Consider the following 24,872-nt stretch of genomic DNA (forward strand, 5'->3'; position numbering starts at 1 on the left):
TCTCCTTTGTTAGCGCTTCACCGTGTGATTATAAACAATGCGGCGCCGAACGCTGTTCACGAGTAAACGACGGCACCATCAGCGATGCTGGATTGAGATGTTGTGGTATCAGACAACGGGATCAAGATAAAATATTAAGATGGGTTTTAGGCAAGAGAAGTCATCCTTGCAGTTGACGAGGCCCGCACGGTCTACCCCTTCTGTCCGGTTCTCTCGAGGCTGCCGCTAAGCATGCTGGGACTCGGCTCCTCCCTGCGGCTCCACCCACCGCCCACCCCTTTGGCTGGGGCGCGTCGCTGGGGCGCTGCTTTACTTTCCCATCCGTGAAACCATGCACCCTGGATTGGTTTCTCAGGTTTATTTACATTGGCTCTTATCAAAGACAGCCCCCAGATATGTAAATTATGAAAATCTCTTTACGATTGAGTAAAACCTCTCATGACCGTTATCATCTTTATTGTCATCATTATTTTCAATGTCAGTGGTTTTTTTTCCATTTGTACAGCATATTAAAAAAAAAAACAAAACAAACAAACAAACATGAATGAACAAAGAATTAAGTATGACAAAACACCTTCTGTGCGGTTCAGTCGTCCTCTGCGCCCAGAGTCGGGGCGGGAGCGCGGTACCGTGTTGAGTCCGGTAAAGTCAACTTCACTGTCAGCGCTGCTTCCTTTTCAGTCCACCAAAGAAGAGGAGAAGCAACTTCCTTCCGTAGGCACCGTAGTAGGGACTCATACGCGCGCGCGCACCCGCAGAAATGCACCAAATCAAGAAGCTGAAATCACCTACCGGAAACACGATTCTGTATAAATTAATAGCGAGCGAACGGACACGTTTTGATGAAGACTCTGAGGTAAGGCGGAGTGAATGTCGGCGGCTGGGAAGAGGGCGAGAGGAAAGGGATGAGTCTGGCTGGGTAGGAAGATTCAGTCGGCGAGCACGGGAACAAAGAAAAGCACGCGAAAAGATGGAAAGTCATTTTCCAGTCGGGAGCGCATCCCCCCCCCACCCATCATCAGATGGTTTGCTTTGTTAAATAAAACAGTTGTGACAGCAATCCCTTCATTAAACAAGAGATCAGTCCGCTCCATTTTCCACGTCTCTTGTTTATTCGTTTTTTTCAAAACCCTGATGGCGTTGCTGGAGGGCACCAGGGTCAGGGACTGCAGGGGAGTAAGCAGCCTGGACGGGGTCCCACGACTAGTAGGACACCCTGTCAACACACACTCGCGTGCGTGCACGCACACGCACGCACACACGCACACACACAAGCGCAGTGCAAACCTCCTCCCCTATGAGTCCCTCTCCTTCCTGTCCGGATTCAAGTGTCTCGGCTGCCTAAAGATGCAGCAGTTTGTCTGCCTCGGGGTACGTGGGGTATTTCACTGTCTCGATTTTTTCCTTCACTTTGTAGGATGGGTAGAGGCCTGTCCGGCCCGTCTTCCGGTTCACGCCCTTGGAGTAGCCGTCCCAGTGGTTTCCGGCCACCCCGATGACATCTCCGGGCTCCAGCGGGATGTCGTCGGCGTTGCGCGGCTGGTGTGGGTATATGGCTATCTGGTTGTGGGCGTTCTGGCCGCCGAAGTAGTAAATGTCGTCGAGCGAGTAGAAGAAGGAGGAGGCATCTGGGTGCAGCGTCTGCATGATCTCGTAGGCCACGCGACACACCTGCGGGACGAGACGAGCCGAGGCCGCGGGGCGGGAGCGCGGATTAGGGGCAGAGCGCTTCGGAGTCAGAGAGAAACCTAAACCCATTAAGCTCTTATTATATATTATCCCTGTACTTTTTTCAGGCAGCTTACACTGCTAGCCATTTATACTGGGTATAACCGGGTATTGTACTGGAGGGCTCCAGGCCCAGCACCCTGCTCAAGGATACTAAATTAAGGCTCCTGAGCACTCGAACCGGCAAACCACCAGGTTGCAAATGTATGCGTCCTTAACCTGGGGGTTGCGTCCGGGTTACAGAGTTAACGTTCAGGCTACGTCACCCGACTCGCTGATGTCAGGAGGGTTTTCGAGGGCACGTTTGCACCGGTTTTGAAGGACGCCCTCGAGGGCCACGGGCACGCTGTCAGGCTGAGGGAAAATCTTTCAACTTCAATGCACTTTCATGTGTCCCTCTCTCTCATTCACTCTCTCCCTGGGATCGGGAACGATCGGGACTGCCGGAAACTTCTAAAGAGTAATTCTGCGATCTATCCGTCGCTACAGGCTTAATTAGCCTTTGCCAAACCCTTAGCTGGACCCGCAACCCCGACGATCTCCTGCGAACGCAGGCGCGGAGGTGTTCACCTGAGACGAGAACGTGCAGACCAAGAAGTTGGTCTGGGACAGGAAGTGGATGTCCAGGATCACGCCCCTCAGGGAGTTCTCCGTGTAGCGGTTGTGCAGTCCGGCGGACCAGGAGATTGAGTTGTCGCTGATGAATTCGTAATCCTGGTACCTGCAGGGAGGGTATGCGCAGGTTACGATCCTCGAGACTGCATGCGCGCGCGCACTCAAACTCAGAGGACACACACACACAGTCCAAGAGGAGCTCACTTGGCTTTGGCCTCCTGCAGGAGAGATGGGTCGTCTGTGGCCAGGTAGACGCGCTTCTTGTCCACGGGCATGCGCTGAGCCAGGGTCTGGAAGTGCTCCTCCACGTGCACCATGTACTCCTCGATGGAGTGGAACGCCGCCTCCGTGCCCACCTTATCAGTGCGGCGCACATGCACTCTGCAGGGGGGGAAAGATCGTGCTTTGTCACCGTGCTCGCTCCGCACATCACTGCGTGCGTACGTACGTACTCGTGCGCGCGCGTTTATGCTTTTGGGAAGACCGCACGCAGGAATGCGAGGGCGTGCGTGTCGTGTTCGAGCGCCGATGCGTTCTGTTCGCGTGCGCGCGCGTGCGTTTGTGGACGGACCCTCGAATGCTTCTGACAACGCGATTATACAGGTGTCGTGGGGAAGAGAAGAAAAAACAGTTTCACGATGCGAACAGCAGGTTGCGTGGCCGCGATTGGTCCGGACGCGGGAAGCTGAGCGGGGGTGGCGGGGGGCGCTTTGCTGACAGAAGCTCTTTCTCCAGCGAAAGTGTGCTGTACCCCTCCTGCGCTGCGTGAGCACGCCCCTCCCTACACGGCATTTTTACGCCTCTATTCTCTCCCCCTCCTTTTAATCGCTTTCTGAGAGCAAAGCGGACCCTCCCAGGGCACTCGGTGCCGAGTGCAGATAATCAATACGCCCGGGCGCTCGCGCACACGCGGCCCGCTGCGGTCCTTCTCTTTCTGCGCAACGCCCAGGGTGCAGACGCGCTACGGGAACGATGCTTTCGTTCCAGGCGCCCGCGCCGTTTTCCAGCCTGCTGCTATTCCCCGACGCCGCGGCCGCACGAAAAATTGAGAAGTTCATTAAAATTTCATTCCGAAAACACAAAGGGAGAGAAGCACTTCATTTCTTTGTCATCCCCAGTGATGGGAACGTGTGCGTTAAACCTAGGGGAATGACACAGATAAACTGGAGTGCGGTACGGTTCGGGAGAGGAGGAGATTAACGGAGCAAATGGATGAGGAAGAAAGAGGGGTGTGGGAGAAACTGGGTGGAGCCTTGTGGGGAAGGGGAGCGGGTCGGGGGCGGGGCGGGGCGGGGCAGTGAGCCACTAACCCAACGATGGGGTGCTTGAAGCCCAGCTTGGCGGTGGTCTGCTGGATCTCCTTCTCCAGCCAGGCCTGCGGGCGCACCAGGTACTTGACGAACTGCGAGACCCACCAGACGGAGGGGTCGCCGTGGAGACGGTGCAAGCGGTCGGCCAGGTCCTCGGGGATCGCCAGGGGCAGGTAAGGTGGCCGAGGGTGCAGGCTGTCCACGATGGGCAGCTCCACCACCTGGACATCGCGGTCGTGGTCCTCCCCTGGAGAGTGAGGCCACAAAGCCATTTTTAGCCTGGCAACAGTGACGGCGTCAACAGTTTCCATCGTGCTTTCATGTGTCGTATTCCTTCAAAATGGAACTCCCTTCTCGCGACGCGGTTATTTCCCGTCATTTACTATTTGTAAATGAATCACTCCACCCATCCTTTCCACCTTTCTGCCATGAACATCATTCTAATGACTGTTAGGTATCATTTTATACGTGTAATACCGTGTAATCCAGTTTAGATCTATAACAGCGCGAAAAGACTGTTCCCCTGTGGGATGAACCGTTTCTCTCTCTGGCGGAGTCATCAGTTCTTGTCGGCTGCATCACCTTCAACCAGTGTTTCTTCCATTCCTTGTCAGAACTATTAAGAAAAAGACTTAGCGGTAGAAAAAAATTAAAATGCTGAGAAATAGTTTTATCGGATGAGCCCGGAAGACGATAAAATCTGTAACAATCCATTTTTTCCTATAAGACCAGAAGTAAACAGTTTGCGAACCAGTCACAGAATTCTCCTGGAATAGAAATCTTCTCGACCGATGTTTATGCATGTGTATATGCATGCTAGAACGTGCCTGGAATATAAATGAAGTAAACTACAGTTCCAAATATTGAAGAAATATTTTCTTCAAATAAAATATTTTACATATTGCAGACTCAAACTTGACAGCAGATGTCAAGCATAGAGTATTTTTCCATATACTGCTCTCATTCACACACTTTTCCCCTAAAAACCCTCCTCTAACTCCCTCTTTTCCATAGCAACCTGATTATGACACTTAAGAATGTAAAGTATATATTGCCCGCATATCAGAATAAATCAGTTGGTACTTGACAACCATGTTTTTTTTTTTTTTTTTATCATATTTAATTGATGGTGTGGACTGGAGAATACAGTCCCCAAAATACACCTCAAAGCTTGCACTGGTTGCGTCTTCCCATTCCTTGCCATCTGACAGTTGAGCGTGTGTGTATTTATGTGTGTGTTACACTACGCTCCCCCAACTCCATCCCCAGGCCCCACCGATGCCCTGTTGTCGGACATGTCCGCTTCTCCCGTCGCACGTCTAAAAGGCCATCGTGGGCTTCTGTCCAAGGTTCTGAGAACATGCTCATAGAGCAAAACTCTTCTCCTGTCTGGGGCTGCGGGTGGATTGCAGATGGATGTATTCCGTGTATGAAAATGAGGGCACAAAATTAATGGCGGGACCCCCACAGCAATGCAGATCCAGAGGAAGACGCCTGGCCTTTCCACAACTGCATTCACAGCGTTAGATATCATCGTGGCCCATCCTGTCTCATCCAAGGAACGTCTAAAACCCGTTTTTCTGATTTTGTGGCCCGCTCAGCCAATGTAAACCCAACTATTGAGGGAGAGTTGCGCAACAAGTTAAACCCAATAAAAGTTTCCTTTTGTTAGTTGCCAGACAACTTCTCGGCATACCCAATGGGTATTTTACTAAGCACACCTTGAACAGATAACTGGCCCTTTGTTTTAAAAAAAATTTCACCTTCTTACATCATCAACAGAGATTCCTTTTCCGACGTGCCCTGGAAGCGTGGCAGACTCTGCAAAACGCCAGTGTTTTGTGTGTATCGCACGCCGCGATATTATTTGTTGCCTTTTGTCAATCACTGTGTTCGACCTAAAAAAAAAAAAAAGGCAGCTGGTCCTGTGATATTTGAGAAAAATAGGAAGGTGAGCCCCAGCGACTGCTTTTCAGGTTAACTACACTCTTCAATTAAATTCATTTTTGTAACCCTCCGAACATGTTCCCCCTGAGCACGTAATGGTGAATGCTGCAAAAATAGACTGCAAAGCTACAAGTATTATTAGAAATAGCAACAATACACAGCTAGAAAGTGCTGGAAAAAAGCCAGAAGGCAAAAGGGGAAGAAGTGCAGCTGGTACAGGAGGGAAAAAAAAAAAAAAAAAAAAAGCCTCTGAGGTCCAAGGCCGACTGGCTGCACTCCCCTCCAAGGGAAAATGTCAGTATTTTATAAGAAATGCTCAGTACGAATTACATTACACAGATACACCCAGATACAAACCGTGATCCATGCCACGGTAAAAGGAAATGTTTGCTTACCTTCAAAAACAAATGCAGCATTTTTCGGTTGGATAGCTGTGACAGCAGAGAAACGGGGAGGATTTTTTTCTCACGTCCACGCTTTACCTACCGGCGTCCCGTACCGGGGAGCGCCTGGGCTCTGAGCAGACGCTCACCTGACCAGTGCCCCGTGGAGGCGCCCGTCCGGTCCACGCAGGTGTCGCTGACGGGCCGGAAGACGGTCTCCCAGCCCCCGGGGGCGTAGCGCCAGTTGTGGGACTCGAGGATGAGGGTGCGCTGCGTGCCATAGGCGATCATGAAGCAGTAGACCACGTGGTGTAGCTGGCAGCCGTAGCCGCAGCCCTTGTTGATATTGCACACGAGCTTCCGTGCCTTGCTGCAGTCCGGTGGGTTCTGGGGCAGGGAGAGGGAGGGAGGGAGGGTCGGGAAACACGGCGGCGTGTGCCCGTCAATAGTCTCGGCGGCTAACGGAGAGAACGGTGCCCAGACGGCGCCGTCCAAGATCTCGGTGGCCGTTCCCAGCTGCGCCCGACTCCCCCTCCGCGCGTGCTTTCATTTACTCGAAGAAGCAGATTTAAATGGACTAACTGAGTTGGTTAAGTGTGCATTAACCAAAATGACACCATCCATCATCATCATCATACACACAGAAGAAATGCACTGGAGCGTGCTATTCTGACACGCACAGAAAATGACTTTCCACAGAAAATGAATTTTAGGTACAGTTTATTTCCCATTTATTCCATCTCTCGAATCGAGTATCCACTTTGCTGCGACTTCTGTGCTTCCTTATATAGCCTGTCTATAGCGCATCAATTTCGTTTTTTTAATTTCACACGCTGAAATATCTTTTGAACAACTTTTTATGCGTTTAGTTTGCTATCAAGAAGCCTAAAATAAATTAATTGCCCATCAAAACCCTCCTCGTTCTCTTGCATTCCGAACACAACCTCGACTGTACACGAGACTGATGGCACTAGAGCTCAAATCGGGCTAAATATTACAGAGATTTATCCATGAATCCATCCACCGCAACACGTGTAATTCTATATTCATAACAGCGGATGCCAGATCCCATCACTGGGAATACGTCTGAGACGATCAGGCGTTAATATAGCTACTCGTGAACACAATCTTACTCCCTAGATCAACGCGGGCATGTCTGCGGAGCATTAATTAGACAAGCGAATGACCTCTCTTTTCACGGCAGCATCACACCGTAGCGGCTAAATCCACAGTTAAGTCATTTGACAACAAGCGTTTGCCAACTTTCTCGATTTTTTTCGGCTGCGCCCACATCCAATTTGCCGAACGGCGGTCCGAGAACAAATACAAACAGGACCGGACACATACTGTATACAAAAATATAGATAGGGGCAGTTCCTTCTCCAAACAGCCCTAATTTAAAACCTTCTGGGTGAACAAATATATCGTTAGAGGTGTATTTTTAAAGCACCGAGTCAAATCCGGGAGTCTGTTCTTTCACTGTGCCTTTTAATGATTTTAGTTCACATGTACAGCAAGAAATGTGAACTGCAAGTGTGATTTAAAATGTGCCTTATAAATAAAATGTTTACTTGCTTATTAGTCTTCTCTCATCGTGTTCAATTAATCATCGCGCCTGAAATATAAATCAGTCCGATGCTCGGAGAATTGAAGCTCTTCAGATACGCATGACAGGGCATTTCCAGCTAATGAGCCTGGAGACTGACACGCTTCACCCGGGTAAGGCGCAGGTCCGAGAGGCAGAAAGCAGGGACGTCACTCGGATGCTCGCGGCGAAGAGTTCATTACACTAAATCTCTAATTGGTATGAAAACCAGCTAGCGCTGCAGTCCCGCAGGAGGGGGACTCGACAGCTACTGATCTACATTATTTGTATCATCAATAAACCAGAGGCTGCATGAAGTTAAAGTGCCATGTCGCGCGCTGTCGACCGCAGCGACTGCACGGATATGCGGGGGCGGGTGGGGGCGCGAGGACGGTACCTCCAGGACAGACCATGTGACCGCGGGCCTTGTGCCACAAGCTGGGCCCAATGTGTCAGGAATCCTTACGCTGTCAGAAGCGGTTATGTCGAATGGCGAGGGATGGACTGCTAATGGGGACACGGACAGGCGAGGACACCTGTTTGCAAGCACGCGGTGGCAGCCGTTACCATCGACGCGTTCCCCCGAACGGCCAGACAGACACCGGACATCAGGTACCGAGAATCGCTGCCGCTCGGCACACTCGTTCCTCAGGAACGACGGCGGGGGAATCGCAGCCGCTGCTGGTACAGAAATTTCGGCTCAAAGATCGAAAGGCATGACAAATAACGTGAGATGGGGGAGGGATGCAAGTGACACGGAAACAGGAGCCGATGGGTTTGAGGAGAAAGACCGACGACGAGGCACGTGAAAATATGCGGAATGAGGATGATGAACAAGGAGTCGGCGCAGAGGAGAAACGGGCTACGTGGGAGGGAAGAGACGGATGGAATACAAGAGCGGGACGGGTGAGCAGGGATGGGACAGGGATGGGACAGGGATGGGACAGGGATGGGACAGGGATGGGACAGGTGGAATAGAAAGAGGCAAAGCAGAAGGGACAACGCAGGTAGACGAGATATGATGAAGAAACATGGGAATGCGGAGGAGGAGGGAGCGAAAGGGCAGCGGCGGGGGTCCGATCTGTCCCGAACACCGAAGGCTCCGCCGCGGGCATTTTCATTTACTGCTCTACACGAAAGCGAAGACACATGGAAGAAAAGTCGTCTACAAGAGCAAAAATGTTTGCGGTGCATCCTCCAACACAAGCCACTTAAACGTCTGTAAAATGAATTACTTTGGACATGTGCTCTCGCTTCCAAACAAATTTCTCCCGGTGCTTTATGTGCTGCCGCTCGACAGTTGTTGTAGGGCAGAAAAGCCAGAAAGAAAAGCTGCTGCGCCCTCATGTTATTTATTGTTTCTTCCGACTGCCCCAAAATTACTCTTGCTGGTGATGTCAGCCAAGTTATTAACTGCAAAACTTTGACACGGTTACAGGAACGGTTGCTATAGCTACTACTACGCTAAAGCAATGGACTAAAGTTTAGATCAAAATGTTCACCGAGGTGCGGTCAGTTACAGGGGTAATAATAAAAGACGGCGTGGGTGGCAAATTACATTTGCTTCGTACAATCCGTTAGTCATTTGTCGTTTTTATTTTTAAAATCTAACGACAGTTTCTTCAGCTGCATTGCTGTGCCTAGTTTTTTCGCCGCGAGGTGGGTACCGCGCTAACCTGGACGAACTACGGACACGGGTTAAACGCGCAGGGACAGATGGTGGCGTAGTGGTTGACGTCACTGCCTTTGGACCCAAGGGTCGCAGGTTCGATTCCCACCTCCAGGCATAGTATCCTTGAGCAAGGTACTGACCCTAGAATTGCTGCAGTAAAATTACCCAACCGCGGTAAATAATTGTAAGTCGCTTTGGAGAAAAGCGCCAGGTAAACGAGTTCAGAGTACTTTAGCCACGCTCCGTCAAAAGCAGGCTTGGTGGCAGTGGAGATTCCGGTGCTGCTGCATTTAAACTGCCGCTCAGCCCTCTAGTATCCTTGAACAAGGTACTTAACCTGAACACCTCTAGTTAAAAACAGAAAACTGCGTGAAAGGGATACAGTGGAAGCTGATCTGAGTGAACGTCACAGCTAAACAATGAATTAATTAACGACGATGAGGATAATAGCGATGTTGCGAGTGGTGCTCTGTGTGGTAAGAAAGCAAAACCTGGTCCAGGTGCGACAGTATGCTCCTGCTCCGTTTCTCCAGCATACCTGCAGGAAGGTGATCCGGTTCTGCACCAGATCCGACAGCTCTTTCGCCTCCCTCTCCCTCCAGTCTCCAGCACCATCCGCCCGGCTGAGGTAATACAGGTCCGTCACGATGGACCTGAATTCGCACAGGGACAGGCAGGGTCAGGTGTCGCCGTCAGCCACTCCCTTCGATCCAAAGCCTCTTTTGACAGAACTTGTCTTTCACTGACAGGTATTACAAACAAACAAACAAGCAAGCGTTCGGATATCTAATCCACAAACAATAAATCACTTTTCATGTCCCCTGCTAGTATGTTGGCAAGCACACACCTGAAATAATATCAAGGCTTTATCACGGCTATCAAGACTCAATAAACCGTTTTGCATCTCCGTCATAAACTCGGTACATTCGCACACTTTCAACGAACCTATAAATCACGGACTTGTCACTTAAACTACGGGTAGGCTTTAAAATTTTCATTTACGCCCTTAAAAATGATTCACTTGGGGACTATGCAATGGGGAGGTGCTACCGAACCCGCATACAGGTCCAAACAAGCAAGCCCATGCCACGAGAGGCCAGCAGGCTTTTCAATTTCATGGGACGGTGAGAACCTCCGAGTGGGAGGATTTGTCAGGGACCAGAGACATGATTGGGTACACTTGAGCCGGAGGGGGTTTTGGATGAAGAGGGGGGTGATCGTCGCTGATCACCGACTCGAAATGAAAGCAATTACAGACCTATTTACAATAAACACATAAATCAATGGTAGGAAATAGGGACTCCCCCCCACCCCACCCCACCCGCCCCCCCGGTGTGCTGCTCTCCGGGAAGCGGACGTGATTTTCCAGGCTCTGCTCTACCCGGCGGGCCTGGGGACGGTGGGGGGGGGTTGCGAGTGGGACTCTGCAAGCTGCACGAATGAGGCAGAGACTCTCTGGAAGACTGAAAAAGGCATTTCCTGAATTCTCTACATACATTTATGTACAAATAACAGTGTTATTTAAGTTATTACAGTGAGGATTTTCGTACAGATTGATTTTTACACCCCTGCTCTAAGGTGCGTGCAGCTCAGTGGAACACCTCTATACCCGGCAGACAGTTTCCAGCACGAGCCGAATTTGCCATTAATTCCCTTATCGTGACCGGACTGGTGCAGAACCAATATAATTGCTTTCTGCAAGGGGTAGCTTAGGTCGTTTTTAATATATACATTCTACGTACACTGTAAATACCTTAAGGGGACATTTTCGAAATACGTGTAAATCCCCACAAATAAGACAACACAAGTGAGTTTGGGTGCGAGAGCATGTTTTCCCAGCGCTGGGGAGACACGAACAAAGAGGAAAATGTCCCCGCAAGGACAGCAAACCCCGTACAACACATCTCGTGTGCATGCGCCCATTCTTAAAGTTCAGCCACGTTTCAAAAATACAACTCCGACTTCCACTGGGGTGGAGTTAGGAATTATTTATGTACGAGCGCATTTTACACCACGCCCTCGGCCGCTGGATCCCAGGCCGGGCAGACCCCGATGCGTCTAACCTCTGCTGGGTGCCCAGGTCCTCGAGCAGGACAGCGCTGTGCCTCTGCAGGTCTGCTGGATCCACCCCGCTCAGCTTCTTCACCTCGCTGCGCACAAAGTACCATAGCTCCTTAACGCCATTCTCCACCTTCCTTCGCAGGACCTCGTGCTCTTTGCCTGGGCCCGCTAGGTGAGGAGAGGGAGGTGAGAGGTCAACGTAGGATGGCAAAGCGCTTCAGATCTCAACACTCTCGTCACCGCAGCAGGTAGTGACGTATTTAGCGGTAAAGGGTTCCAGTACCATGAATGCACCTCCTGCGAGAAAGCTGTCCCGACATGCAATACGACAGCAGCAATGAGAACGGTTTAGACACAGGACAGAAGCCTACAGCGTTCCGTTGAGATACTGTACTATTAACAGCACGGAAATCAAGCCTGAACTTGTGTGTCTTAAAATGTTTCATCTCCGCTTATAAAGACGTCCTACATCATTTAACGGATTCGTTCGGTCACTTCATCTCCTTGGCACTACTTCTAAACCGCAGCAGGAACAATAGGAGGAGTGGCTCAGAGGAGGAGGAAGTGATGCACGTTCCCAGCTAGAAGCAGGCCCTCAAACTGGAGAAGCCCATGTGGGATTCGGGGCAGGGGACTCGGGAAATATTCCGACTCCACCTTCGAGCCACGGACCGGGGGATCCGAGCATTTCTGGAGTCCGGCGGCAAGAAAACAACAGACTACCACCTCTGTCTTTCCTTCTACACAGGCAGCAACCCCCTCCGTCGGGCATCATCGCAGGGAAGGCCGAGAGCCGTGCTCCAGTATTTACCTGACCAATGAATTTGATCAGGACATAAAAAAAAGTTATTTCTCCTCCATTGGGCAATATTATTTGACTCAGGGGATTATTTCTGCTATGAAGCTCATAGCTTCCCTCTACAATTTCCAACAGTCTGACTCAGAGTCAGCGTCCCAGTGCCTTTAACCGCCGCTCTCTGTGTCGGGCAGGTGAGTATAGCATGCCGCTGGCCTCACCGCCTCCAGACTGCCTGCGGAAGCTGTCGATCTGCTCCTTAGCTCGGGTCAGTTCCGCCTCTAAGGTGCGAAGGCGCCCTGCTGCGGCCGGTCCCACATCCACCTGTCCCTCCGGTATCCTGCAGGAGAAAAAAGTCAGCAGGTCTTTGCCACACAGAACACTATATGGGCACGCGTGTGTGTGTGTGTGTGTGTCTGTGAGAGCATAACAGCACGAACTCCAGGTCAAGGTAAGCACCGCCTGGCTGGTTTCCCAGGACTGTATATACTGCGAATGCGGCATCGACTTAATCCGGTGATCAGTAGCCGTGGCAACTGCTGGCAATTCACTTATTGGCAACAGCTATTCATCACATGCTCTGTGCCCCGTGACACACCTGAAAGAAGTGAGTAAACCATCCTAACCCCCTAGTCAGAAAAAAAGAAAAACAAAGCAGAAAAAAACAGAAAACACTTCCACACTCACCAAACCAAATTATACCAGCAAAGCCCCCCCTGAGCTTCTCTGCAGCTCATCCTAGTTCATTAGGTGAAAAGGAAGGCCAGCCGGTCTCGGGGGGAGAGCGCACCCCTTCGAATGAATCTATAATCCAACGGACCACCTTTCTTCCTGGTCCGACCTCCACGCTTCCGGAACGCAGCAGCGCGCACGTGCGATTCGCGCTGGAAATCGTGTTTCTGGTACCGGGAGAGAGCCGCAACCGCTTTGAATATTTTGCCTTGTGTGCCTTTGATCGCTCCAGGACGGTCCTCCTTGGCTCCAAATGAAAATACTTTGCTCTGCTTCCCCTAACATGCAGTTCCTGTTTCGGCTCTCAGACAGCCTGCAGGGAACATACCCACTTGGTTGCCAGAACGGTTTTGGTACGTTTCTGTCTGGCCTGAAATATGACTGCATATGAGAGAGAACAGAATGCAGAACTGAAGTGGGGGGGGGAGGAAGGCGATATGAAATATTGATGTCATTCTGGGCTGTTCAAGGGCAAAACTACTTCGAGGCTCAGAAAGTGATTGACTGCAGTTTATATATAAGCAGAGAGTAAATGGCAAGGACAACTGTCCGCTGAGATTCATCTGTGGCTCTAAGGCTCAGGTTCTTGACCCAAGCCCACACTCATACAGAACCCCCCACGCGCTCGCCTCGCACCTCGCTTCCCCTATCTACGAGAATAATATTGACAAAGTAAGCATGGCTGCCTTAATCAAACAAGGACATCTGAATAATTCAGCTGTAGACACCTCACACCAAATCGCCATACAGGAGACTTTATAAGGTCCCTCCATATCACTACGGTTACATATCAATACTTCTTACGCTTTATGTCCGTGTGTTTCCAATGTATATTAAATGTGTGAATTTCCCAGCAGGGATTCATAAAGTACCACGCTGCCACACCCTGTCCTATCCTATCCCATCCTACCGTATCCTACAGGAGCGAGACGAAAGATCCCACAGTACGCAGTGAAGAAAGTTCAAATTAATTAAAATCGCATAGCTGGTTTTCACTCCCAAAGTAGTGTTTAAAGCCTCATAACATTTTTAGACATTCAAAATCTCAGCCAGCTGGGTGGGTGTGTTTATTGTGCCGATGCTCTGAACGACACTGGTTATTATAAGGTCGGCTGTAGTGTGTCATCACGACGCATCTGGAACCTTCCACCTAGCGGTCGGAAAGCACGTATGTAACTTTAACACTATTGCTAACCTCATTTAATTTTTACACGCAGCGCGGAAATACTTCTGGTGGGAACCACGGAGTTTGAGAAACAGCGACCGAAACGCACACGTTCCGAATTAAAGAAAACCTGACCGTTCGCCGCTGTAGCGCTACGAACGGGATCGCGGTATAGCCGAGGATAGGGGTAAGCATCGGTTTCCGTTCTCGTGAAACCCGGCCCGGCGGAACACGTTTCGAGGAGGACTTTGACGGAAACGTGTTCGGAACCGGGCTGGGGGGTGCACCTCGGAGCCACACGCAGCGAGGCAGAAGACAGGTAAGGCCCCGCGTAAACTCTCCGGCGCTCAATGCTTTATAGCCGTCTTTCATTGGCACACCTACAACCAGAGAGCAGTTTAAATACCAACCAGGGACTTCATTCTGCACTGCGCAACACTGCTATGGCAATTTGCTGCGTCCTTCTCAAGTTGGATGAATGATTCATTTAGTTTCACGGCAGATGCGAACCATTTGGGCCCGAAATGACCCCGAGTAACCGAAGATATGTAAACCAACAGCGTAAGCACCTGCTGGTGCAAAATTCTTAGTTCCAATCCAGAAGCTTCACCTGCATTTAATGCAGAAGGCTCCTTAACCACCGTATCAGATGGCCTGTGTCTCACGCAACTCAAGGCCCAGCACTCCTGCAGCTCACCTGATCCCACGTGACTAAGCGGACACGTTACCGAAAGCCGTTCGGTGCCCCGGAGCATCGTCGGAGAACCTGAAAGTCAACGGGAGCAGATACAAATACGCATAATACATAATACATTCAGGGCAGACAAACGTAGGCTGCGATGTGAAAGCAGGCAACAGAAAGAGGAAGCGCTGTCATGCTGCATGCGAGAACATTTCTTCTTTCTGAATCATTCATACGATTTGTGGAACGCTGCCTACAGATCCTTGAGCACACACCCAAGCTGCTTCCTGCAAACAAGAAAGGAACACATGCTATCCGCAATTATCAGTCCAAGTAACTGTTCTTATTCACCATTATTCGGTTCACACCTCTGTCCAAGGCTACTCGCAATGTTAGGACGGTCATTTTTACCGCGTCAATTCAGGGATAGCACCTCGAAGAGTCCTGCGGCACGAGTGGGGTTTCTAAGCCGGATCCTTCGATCGCAAGGCGACAGCTTTAACCGCTACGCTAGCCATTGTCCCAGTTATTCCCTGGTCATGGGCAAGGAAGCCAAAAAAAGAAGCAAAATTTCTGATCAAAGCATAAACAAGAGCCGGTTAGGGGGAGGGGACCCACCTAGGACAGGATGCCAGTCCGTCACAGGGCACCCCAAGCGGGACTCGAACCCCAGACCCACCAGAGAGCAAGCACAGGCCAAACCCGTTGTGCCACCACACCCCCTGCCGCATTCATTATCTATTAATGCATAAACTACTATTTAATGTTGAATTATTTGGTGATGCATTTGCACAAAAAATATAAACTCAATGAACAGTAACTGTAACCACTGCAAAAAAAGATCGATAATCCAGCATGTTGACCGAGACATTTACATTTTTTCATTTAACTGACGCTTTTCTCGGCTACCTACAATTATTTACTCATTTATACAGCTGGGCAATTGAGGATACGTACCTTTGTTCAAGGGTACTACAGCTGGGGGGATTCAAACCTGTGACCCTTGGGTTCAAAGGCAGCAGCTCTAACTACTACACTACCAGGTATCAGTACCAACTACTGAAAGAAAACGCCAAGTAAGACGAAAAAGTCAATAACGCTGATAAGTAAAACAAACAAACAAAAAAAAAAAAAAAAAAAAAAAAAAAAGCTAAATCACAGGCTCAACAAAGTGGAATAATTTTGCTCACCCCCGTGCCCACCCACGTGCAAAAACAATCGCCGTCACAGCGCAACGTACTGTAAATGCTGGAGCGCAGCCATCCTAGTTTCTCGTTTCCCTTTCATCTTTTCCATAATCCATGCAAGGGAGAGCTAATTCACATGACTAATTGTAATAGCGGGACAAAGAGGCAAACGTGAAACATATTATGCTCAGCGCTGCATTCATTTGACTGCTGGTGGGTGGGATATTTGAAAGTAATGAGATCAAAATATTAGCGCCATCAAAAATTCCCATACAGAAGAACTACCGCACTCTAATATCGCAGCAAACGGCTTTATTATTATCATATCACATCAAATTCACGCATACATCAGTCCGAAGCCCGAGAACACACTTTAACATCGCGCTTTCATTAATGCACGGTGCCCAAAGCTACGCTCGTAATACCAAAATAAGCCAGCGGGTAGCGTAGCGGTTTAGGTTGCTGGTTCAAATCTCAACAAAGCGGCTGATGCTGCCGTTCCCTTGAGCGTGGTACTTAACCTGATTTCCTTCAGTCGAATACCCGGCTGTACAAACAGATAAGAATTCTAAGTTACTTTGGATAAAACTGTCAGCCGAACAACACAGCATTACATTATTATTACATTTATTCATCCGGCAGATGTTTATCTCCACTTATTCATAAGAGACAATAAGTTCTTTCAAGAGGCAAGGGCTTCAAATAAAGGCACGCAAGCGACGCTGGTTTATGTAAGCTATTCCAGCGGTACTTTGGGACGTAATTGCTAATAAACAGAATTTTATGTTATGTAATGCTTTTTTAATAGTAACTTGAAAGTATAAACATTATGGCAAAGCATAAGGTGAAGTCTGCCTTTTTGTTTTGACCTAACTTGACTTCTGTTACGAAACTCGAACACCGTTCATCTAGTGGCACATACTGATGTCTCCTGTTGTCTGATCTCCACGGAGGACAGATGTTTGAATAGACCATCGATGTAATACGCTCCATTAATTCAGACGTTCTTCACTCACATTAACAAAAGTAGTATTATGTAAAATCAGCCACAATGGGTATAGAGCTTAATTAAGTATGGCAAAAGCTTGGATTCATTACAAATGCGCACATTTTTTGTGGAATAACTGATTACCTTTTTTGCCCCCATGTATTGTAACGACAGGGAATTAAAAATACTCGTGCGCCTTCTCTGAAAATTCAATAATTGAAGGTATTCCAATTATTACGCTGCTGTCAAACAAGCAGCGTAGCTGTTAAAGATCTGGAACTGCGATCAGGTTCTTTCTTATACCGTCTCGAGGGTGTGCCTGCTCTTCTCTCCTGATATCTTCGGTGGAAACCCTACAATGAGATATTCACACGATCGCTTAACGGGTCAATTATGAAAACTTTGGCGTAGGGAGTTTAGTAGTTAGCGCCACCGCCTTGCAATCAGAAGGTATCACTCCTGCTGCACTACCCTTGAGCAAGGTACTTGCTATGGGCTTCTCCAGTAAAAAATACCATTGTTAGTACACTAGTATACAAACCAAACACTTAAGCTGCCTTGGACAACGTCCGTCCATCCATCAATCCATCCATCCCTCTTGTCCTAATAGGGTCACGGGGACAACGGCGCCTAGCAGACAAATATTAATAATTTGTTTAAGCCATCTGAGAAGTAATATAAATCGAGTAAGGAACTGATGACACAGGGGTCAACGTTCCAGCCTGTGTTGCTCAGAGTAACAGAAGCCATTGTCCTCAGTCTGCATCCGAGCGGCACTAAGTGGACAGGACTTCGCAAAAGGGGCTCTGTGTGTAAATGGCTTTATATAGAGCAGCAATACTACATCCAATAAATCAAGGAGATCTCGCCAGATCTCGCAGTTAAAGAGTGGAGGGACTAGACACGCACACAGCTGGACTAAACGCGCCAGGAAACGACACCGCAAGGGAGAAACAAGGAAGTACATTTTCCGCTCACAATACTTGTAAGCTACAGTTACTCCATTTTATTGTATTTTGAGAGGCAAGTCGACAAAAAGGGAACCAGAAATAAATGGGTTTAATTTAGATGTCACACACTGTTTGCCCTTAGGGTGTGAGTTTAGCGTCGCCATGGCAATCGGTGGGCTGGAAACGGGCTCCTTGCGGTAACTGCGGTGGTTTTGATTAAGTAGCTGGAAACCCCTGGTTCCCAGACAGGTGAAAAGTGTCTCTTTTGAAGCAGTGGGGGAAAGACACGCTGTCCCTAGTGTCTGTGTCTGTGTGTGTGTGTGTGTGTGTGTCGTGGCATCTCAGTTAATGATAGCTGGAGGGAAACCCCCCTTCTGCTTATTGGGTGTCTGTGCTCCCATGTAAGAGAAATGTTTTTTCTTGACAAAGAAGTTTTTGATGCATGTTATTAAATATTTTCATATTTGTCTCATATTATATATATATATATATATATATATATATATATACACACACACACACACACACACACACACACACACAACATGTAAATTACTAAGACATTAGTAAATTAGTATGATATGTAAAATACATTTAGCATATATATCTTTATATATTCCAGATGTAGTTATGGTCAATTTCAATTTTTTTTTTAAATTAATTTTTCTCCTATTATGGGTTGAAGAAACCTGGGGAGTGGAGTGTGTGTTATCAGAAACCCATGAATGCATCCTTGCCTCATTCACCCAGAGCCAGGGGGCGACCCTCACGCACACAGCTTTCACTGTGATTAATTCAAAGGAATCAAGGAGGTTCGGATCCAACGGCAAGGTGAGGCCCGTCTCGTCTCCTCCTCCTGCCTCTTCAACATTTCCATCACCTCGGTCCCTTACGGGTTTCCATGACAGCAAAATAAGAATTCTCTCTGCATTCTGCATAACCTGCGTAACCTAGGAAATGGCAGCCGGGGAGACCCTGCGCTTTCGGCAACCAGAACAGAGACTAAACTTCCACTTGACCCGAATCTTCAACTAAATTAACAATAAAAACCTCACCCGGAACAAAAAAAAAAAATCATCTGTCTGATTTGGTTAATCTCTGCGCATTCGGTCCGGTGCCCAAGACGCGGCTCTCAAAAGAACGTGGAGTTCCCAACAGGACTCTTCTGCTAGGGGTGACGGCAGCGCGTTTGAGGGCAGGTCAGCGCTATCTCCCACATTCCACTCCTACTTCACAGGCATGAATGAAACAAGAAATGCACCGCTTCAGCTCAGAGAAGATGACCTCCTGGTCACGGCGAAGTCCCGGAAGGCAGCAGGGGAGCGAGGCGGGAACGTGAGGGGATTTAGGGGGCCCTTCCAACTCAGATGCTGCCGAGCTTACAGCTGGGAGGCAGCGAGACGAAGAAAGCAAGCCGTGGGCCGACCATCTCGCGCCGCGGCCTTGAGAAAGGGCCCTCTTTCTCTTCTCTTTGGGGAGTTAATCTCTTTTTATGTACTCCCTCTGCTCCGTTGCTCCCGCTCATCTCCAAGCGTAGCGGTGGCCTACAAATCAGTTCCATCTTTCTTCTGGCAACATCATATAGGGTTCTGCCTGCTCTCCCGGTGAATCCGTCGCCCTTTCATCATCTGAGGTCGATCAAAGCCGCATCAGTCAGCGCAGCCGTCACGTCCACGGGCAGCCGCGACCCTCGACGAGGACCGAGGGGGCAAGACCCTACTGCGGAGCGGAAGCTGCTCAAGGGAACGAGAGGAAGCTTGGACCTCCAAATTATTCTTGCATTATGAAAAACAGCAAGGTGGCTTATGCCCCACACTGTTTCTCGCCATACTTTAAACGCTTGACACTGATCACATGACATTAAATTGAGCTAATATCCCCACGGCGACAGGGGAAATCAACTAGCCTGGTGTTTCTCCCTGTAAGTATTTGCAGTCAGGCTGAACTTGTGATCGATGTGCCTAAGAGGCAGGGCTGCATTGTTCCGTGCCTCTAATGGACGTGTAAAAGCACTCCACTCTGAGCGTGCAACAACTCCGTGTGCCCCCTTCCATCAACCAAACGCCTTGGGCATTCACGAGCCGAAGGTCACCCCTGGAAGCGTGATGCGGACTGGCAAGGCGAGCGAGTTCCCCATGCCCTCGGGCAGCGTCGCCCAGAGGAGACATAGGTAAGTCAGAGTCTGTGAGGAGGTGCACTGGAGAATGAGACATGATGCCACTTGTCAAGGACTCTGCTCCATCCCATCCCAGTCCATTCTATGATGAAAGTGCAGTGCCATTTGCACTTGAACTTGATTTATGCCCGAAGGGGCAAAACCTAGTAATGACCAACAATAGCCTGTATTGATTGTTTGTGTAATTCAAAGTTCCCTTCCCATTCACCACAGATGCCCCCACCCCCCCCAAGCTTTGGTGAGGAGCAGATCACAAACAAACACAATACCATTTGAAATGTGGATTTCGCCTTCGGGCTGCTGTTGTGCTAAGTTTCATCTGGAAGTCAGTCCAAATTATGAGCTGCTCTGGGAAACGGGTTGTGTTTATTTAGTCTCAGACTTCAATTTTGTCTGGGAAAGTTCCCCAGGACTCTGGACGGTGCCAGCGCTCGTTCGCTTGTGATTTACATAGGAACCGTCTTGTGAAACTCACTGTCAGTGACACTTAAATTCTTGAACTTTAAGGATCAGAGAGGTAAACCATAACAAATATCAAGTAATGGAGAGGGGAGGAAGAACTCTTCTCAGGACCCAGGAGACTTTTCGCTGTATCACCCCTTCTGTGTGTCCCCGCCCCCCATACATCGTCCCCTCCACCCCACCCCTCAGCGTGGGAGGGGGTGTGCCGTCACCTGAGGGATTCAGCCATCCTCCGCAGGTCCTCGTTCTGCTGCTTGAGGCGCTCCAGCTTGGCCAGGATCCTGGAGAGCTCTCGGCTGGAGCGCTCGGGGTGCTCGCTGTCACGGACCAGGTGGCCGCCGATGTAGAAGAGAAGCGTCCCCCAAGCCAGCAGGACCAGCATCACCCAACGCCAGGAGCCCGTCCACGGGCGCATCTTTCCCACCCCCTGGTCACAAGGCACCCAGGGGCATCATCACCACCTCGGAGGAGATGGAGCAGGGTCAGGGCAGGAAGGAGAGGGGTCTAGCTTGGTTCGGCTTCCACCTCCTGTCGAATTAGCGCATGGTCTTTCAGAGGACTACGCCAGCACTTGCGCTGCAGGTGAATGACGTCCACTTCTTCTCCTCCTTACTCTCCTTTCCTCCTGTTTTGACAGCACAAACGATGGGACTGTGGCTTCCCGGTAGAGGACTAGTACCTGAGATTTCTTCTTTCTGTAAAACCAAAAGAAGGAAAAAAGCACTGAAATATATTGCAAACAGATTCTGTGCCAAAGTCGTAGTGTTGCTCTGAGCTGAAGACTTATTGGAAAGCAATCTTCAGTCACCAAAGCACTGCCTGCTTCAGCATCACATGGAACAGTAACACCCCCCGTGGTGAAGACACCACCAGGGACAGGAGATCACCTGCTGGTTAAGGACATAGAACTCTAACCTGAAGGTCAATGTTAACATCGCAGTAGGAGCAAAAGTGCTTGAATTATCCCTGCAAAATATTTAGCTGCAGAAGTAGTTAAAAAGTAGCAAGTCACCTATTTAAAAAAAGGTAAAAGGAACAATTACATCACAACACATTCGTGTTCCAACTAAATTGCCATAGAATAATAATAAAGAGGAGACTTTAAACTACTCGAAAACATGCTCAGAAAGTTGCCACACGCCTTTTTTAAACCCAATCCCATTTAATGTTACAAAGGAAAAGAGACGCTAAGCGGTTTGTCAGTAAAATATAAATTTTGTGCTATTTCTGAAGGCCGACAAGGTGGGAATTTTGGGTCCCACATCCACCGAGATCTGCAGTAGAAAGCATGAGATAATACACATGATTTATTATACATACAGTATAACTGATTGTAGTGAGAACACAGAACGGGCTATGGATGTAAGAGTATCCTTAATTCATTATGAATTTTGAGGGGACACAGGGTCAAAAGTATATTATATGTATAATAAATCATAGCTTTAAGTTTGACAAGATAACCTCAATGCTAATCTTTGAAAAATTTGAATATGAAAACGACCCGCTGCCTATGTTAGAGGAAAAAAAATGCTAATAACATTCTCAAGTTTTTCCTCAGCGTAGAACGATGCCCTCGTCGTGAATTGTTATAATGTTTTCGCAACATTCATCACGCGTTCTTGGTCTTTTAAACCTCGACTGCTCTTGTATCTGGCAAACATTCAAAACCCTTTCCTGCCATTGTAGTCTAACTACAAATCCTCCTCCTGTTACACACGCTGCTGCCGACAAGCAGTCCCTACCTCCGAGACGCAAAAAGAAATGTGATACGATCGGGACAAAGAGGCACACTTCTTCCGCAGTCAAGGATTTTCTATTATTATACCTTCCTAATTGATGAAAGCACTTATCTTTCATGCAGAAGCTCCCACCACTTTCTGCTGAAATACATTTCACCTCAAAATATTGTCATAATTATGTATACTTCCTTATTAATATTCACGCTTGCTACTTCCAGGAAGACATCAGCTGGAAATGAGATGTAAAAAAATCTCTTCCATCTCCAAGAAGGCAAGTCCTTCCTCGCAAATAAGAGTGTGTGACCTCATACGTTAATTAAATAAATGTCACTGCTGTCAGTCAAAACTGTCTTTCAAATACTATATATGAATGAATAAATGAAAATGGACTCAAACTGCTGGAGGATATTGCAAGAAATCCTGTCTCCTTACAATCATTAAATAATAACCAAAGTCAGAGAGAGCACACCGTTCACATCATGAGATTTATTCCAAATCCTGCTCTATCAGGATACAAAACCCATCCGTAACGATCAATAAAAGCAACGTTTTGTTCCGTCTGTCCTTTAAGGCATCACCACAGAAGTTTAGCGCAACCCAAGATGGCAAAACCAGTTCCGTAACACGAAAATTCATCGATGAAATGAAAACGAATACTGCTCTCATTATGTGCCCAGTAGATGATATTTAATATGCCACAGTGGATGTTTCTCCATGTAACCAAGAAGACTCACGAATGAAAACATGGCGAGTCCGAGGCTAGATGTGGTGGAACACGACCCGTTCGGCTGCCAGTAAATACGGGCTTGACATGTATCATAAAACCCGGTTCGTTTTCGTGAAAACGGGAGAAAAGGGGCTTTTTATTTCAGCTTCTTCTTGGTGCAATCCATCTCATAATTCTGGAGCTGTGAGCTGCTCTGTTTTTGTGCTCAAAATAAATAAAACAGAAAGGGTGGCAGCAGAAGCGGTTAAAAATAAAAAAAAAAAATAAAAAATAATAAAAAAAAGCTTCGCCTATTGGCAGGGTACTTCCTTATAAAGGTCGGAGGGTTCTTTGGGCATCCTCTGAGTGGGTGCCCATTAAGACAAACCAGACAAATATGTTTATTCACTTGTACAAAAGTCCACGACTTCACGGTCAACAGCTTGGCCCAAACATCCCTTCCGCTGCGCTGCAGGACTACGGTCCCCGGAAGAGATTGTTAGTGATCACTGATGCCAAGAGGACTACCCACCTACCCAGTTCCCTCACACAGCCAGAACCGTCTTTTCATAGTGATTATTCCCGATGCGATTAACGTTAAACAAAGGATATGAGCGTTGACCGTCTTCTTTGTTTGTATCTGTTTTTTTTGCCTTATATATGTGTTAAAGCGCTCTGTGTCACTGCGTGAGAAGAGCGCTCTATAAAAAAAATAATAATAATAATAATAATAATAATAATAATAGTACTGCTGAATGACTGTTTTGTACCGCACCCTACGGAAGCTCAGCTGAGCGTCACTGAAGAATGGCAACCGGTTCTATTCGTGAGACCACCTATCATGCAGACGCATCCCACAGTCGATCGGGCTAAAAAAGGCGTGGTTCGATGTGCATCGATAGGGCTGCCTTATCCGAGTGACAAGTATGAGTCTTGCTTGCTGCAGAGCCAAGCCTCATGCAGCATGAGACTCATTAGATTAATACAGCTGCCTGTCACCGTTTCTGATAAATATCCTGCTTGCCACATTAAGGGGCTGGGGAGGTTTAATCATGCACAAATCATCTCATTTCGCCAATGCTTCGTGTCAGAGGGAGAAGACGAAAACATTCCGAAAATAAAACTCAGTGCCAAACGCCTAGAATTGTCTATTCCTTAAACTCGCTGCCGAGAAATCCAAAGATATCGCCACTTTTCCCCGTTATTATGCTGCTGCTAAGCGAACGTCTTCATCCAAAGAGACAGATTTCAGCGGATAATTGCTTTGCTCCGGGGTACAAGTGTAGGGCCCATCGTGGGACTTGATCAAACTTCTGTTTAACGGTCTGTGTTTTTATCTACAGGGCTACCTATAGCCTACATGACCATGTCTCCTGTAATTTTATCACCGCGACGCGCTGGCGTCCTGTCCAGAGCGTACCCTTACTGGCCTGGAGCCCTCTGCATCCAAGAAAGACTCCGGACCACTGCGACCCTGACTCGGACAAGTGGTTACTGACAGCGAGAGAGTGTTTTCGTATCAGTCATACAGGATTCGGCTATATTTGGAAAAACCTATCCAAATCTCGAGTAACACGTTATTGCATTTTTCCCCTCACTGGACCAAACTGACAGGCGCACTGGACACCCGCCCCAGGTCCGAACTGGCTGCGGTTTTGCGTGCGAGGTCCGCCAAGGGCTCGCTAACTGCCAAACCCGGTTACCCCTCCCCCTCCGACATCTGGCAAAAGATCAGGCGAGCAGCGTAAATTAAAAAACTGCCCTTTTACCAGGGTGTTCAGGAGATCATCGCCATCTGCAAAGCATTCATCTGAATAGTACTATTTGGAAGATCATACACATTAGGAGACTGAGAATTCGACCACAAAATTGCACATTTCTGACCTCTCTAAGAACCAAACGCGCCTTGCATTTTCAATCAAAAATAAACTTATTACAAGATTAAGGCAACCTGAAACATTCGCACATTTGATCTTTAAAACCCAATA

General features: G+C 48.3%; 1 protein-coding gene across 6 annotated transcripts in view; it reads right to left on the reverse strand.

Annotated features, from left to right (window-relative positions):
* Window positions 1-200: 200 nt before the first annotated feature.
* Window positions 201-24,872, reverse strand: part of fut8a (fucosyltransferase 8a (alpha (1,6) fucosyltransferase)) — a 59,729-nt gene continuing 35,057 nt past the window's right edge. For 3 of the 6 annotated variants that reach the window (XM_018732554.2, XM_018732574.2, XM_029258373.1), the window contains 9 exons: window positions 20,652-21,134; window positions 12,319-12,437; window positions 11,304-11,469; window positions 9,779-9,893; window positions 6,133-6,370; window positions 3,654-3,900; window positions 2,548-2,724; window positions 2,299-2,449; window positions 201-1,671 (listed from right to left, as the gene is read on the reverse strand). In XM_018732554.2, coding sequence (XP_018588070.1) covers window positions 1,342-1,671; window positions 2,299-2,449; window positions 2,548-2,724; window positions 3,654-3,900; window positions 6,133-6,370; window positions 9,779-9,893; window positions 11,304-11,469; window positions 12,319-12,437; window positions 20,652-20,854 — 1,746 coding nt within the window. In that variant the 5' untranslated portion in view covers window positions 20,855-21,134 and the 3' untranslated portion in view covers window positions 201-1,341. Of the gene's footprint in view, window positions 1,672-2,298; window positions 2,450-2,547; window positions 2,725-3,653; window positions 3,901-6,132; window positions 6,371-9,778; window positions 9,894-11,303; window positions 11,470-11,584; window positions 11,734-12,318; window positions 12,438-20,651; window positions 21,135-24,872 lie in introns of those variants that run through there. The other 3 variants (XM_018732584.2, XM_018732565.2, XM_018732592.2) reach the window with 3 other exon arrangements.

This window comes from Scleropages formosus, chromosome 15 (genome assembly GCF_900964775.1).
Source record: "Scleropages formosus chromosome 15, fSclFor1.1, whole genome shotgun sequence".
NCBI lineage: Eukaryota > Metazoa > Chordata > Actinopteri > Osteoglossiformes > Osteoglossidae > Scleropages > Scleropages formosus.